Source organism: Aplysia californica, unplaced genomic scaffold (genome assembly GCF_000002075.1).
Source record: "Aplysia californica isolate F4 #8 unplaced genomic scaffold, AplCal3.0 scaffold00406, whole genome shotgun sequence".
NCBI lineage: Eukaryota > Metazoa > Mollusca > Gastropoda > Aplysiida > Aplysiidae > Aplysia > Aplysia californica.
Window position 1 is genome coordinate 203,170 of NW_004797676.1, and position 1,420 is coordinate 204,589.

Genomic DNA, 1,420 nt, shown 5'->3' on the forward strand with positions numbered 1-1,420 from the left:
GAGAGAGAGAGAGAGAGAGAGAGAGAGAGAGAGAGAGAGAGAACCTAGTCGATCAGTCTACATGATGTATAGACACAATAGTATTAAGCATATAATCGTGTTGTGTGTATGAGTGAGGGCACCTAACCTGTGTAACATTCCACGGCTATTGTAAACGACCAGGACACATTTTTCCCTGTGCGATAAATAAAGATTGTCATTGTCTTTGTTAAACATTCATTCGAGTGTGCCCTCTCCGCTCCTCCAACCCTCCCTCCCTACTGCTGTACGCTGTGTTGTATTGTAAAGCGCTCAGAGCCTGCGTACGTTAATCGGGGGTGAGCGCTATATAAAAGTCATTTTATTATTATTATTATTATTATTATTATTATTATTATTTTACTGCTTCCTTGTTCCCAGGAGGAACACCGAAAACGAATACACGATCTGGAGAGAGCGCACGAGGAGAGCCTGGATGAGAAAGACCACACGATCCGTTCTCTCAAACTCCTGGTGTTGGATCTGGAGAGGAAGTTGGTGGACAGCCAGAATGACTGTGAGTACATGACACGGCAGGGGAGAGTGAAAAAAAAAGTGGGGGGGCAGTACCATTTTTAACATGCACTTATTTTGTTTGTTTGTCATTTATGTATTATTTTGTCTTCGCTTTGTGAGCAGCAATACAACAATAACTAAGTTAACAACACACAACACTAACTAAGTTAACAACACACAACACTAACCTAAAAAATAAAGATCAGATTGGATGTGGTTGGTTTTCTTGTTGTATTTTTAGCTTGTTTGGTTGGTTGGTTAGGGTTTTGGGGGGTTTTTTTGGTGCGGTTTTTTTTTGTTGGGGGGCGGGGGGGGGGTTCTCTGATATGGTTTGTTCCTCCTTTCCTATCAAATATTTGTCGTCTTTATTTCTCCTCCTCCTTTTCTTTGTACGTTACACTCAAGTAACACCTCTCATCTTCGTCATTATTGTGACATGTTTGTGTTGTAAATGTTGTAAAAACCCACACTAAAACTAAAATTTAGCTATGACACTAGCAATAGTACAGCAACAACTACTGCAACTCTATTGGCATCACTACTGGCAATAATAACAAGAACATTGACACTATTGTCACACTTCTACAACCACTACAGTCACCACAAATAACAATGAAAACAACAACAGCAGGAACAGCAATGACGACAGAAACGATGGCAACACCAAAGCCAACGCCATCACCACCATCACTATTACCATCACAACCACCACCACCAAGCACAGGAGAGTGAAAACAGCAGCGCCAACAACTGGACTGCCTCACATCTTACTTGAAGGAGGCGGTGACCCTGGCGACAATCGTCCTTCAAGGAGTCATGGATAGACGCAACCACCAACAGCAACAACGGACTCCCTTGCCCCTTAAATCCGTCGGCCACACACACA

At 42.5% G+C, this 1,420-nt stretch overlaps 1 protein-coding gene across 1 annotated transcript in view; it reads left to right on the forward strand.

The window, feature by feature from the left end:
* LOC101852784 (kinesin-like protein KIFC3) overlaps window positions 1-1,420 on the forward strand; it is a gene marked incomplete in the record, with an annotated part of 43,968 nt that overhangs the window by 34,052 nt on the left and 8,496 nt on the right. Inside the window, 1 exon segment of the mRNA XM_035971259.1 lies at window positions 400-535. Coding sequence (XP_035827152.1) covers window positions 400-535 — 136 coding nt within the window.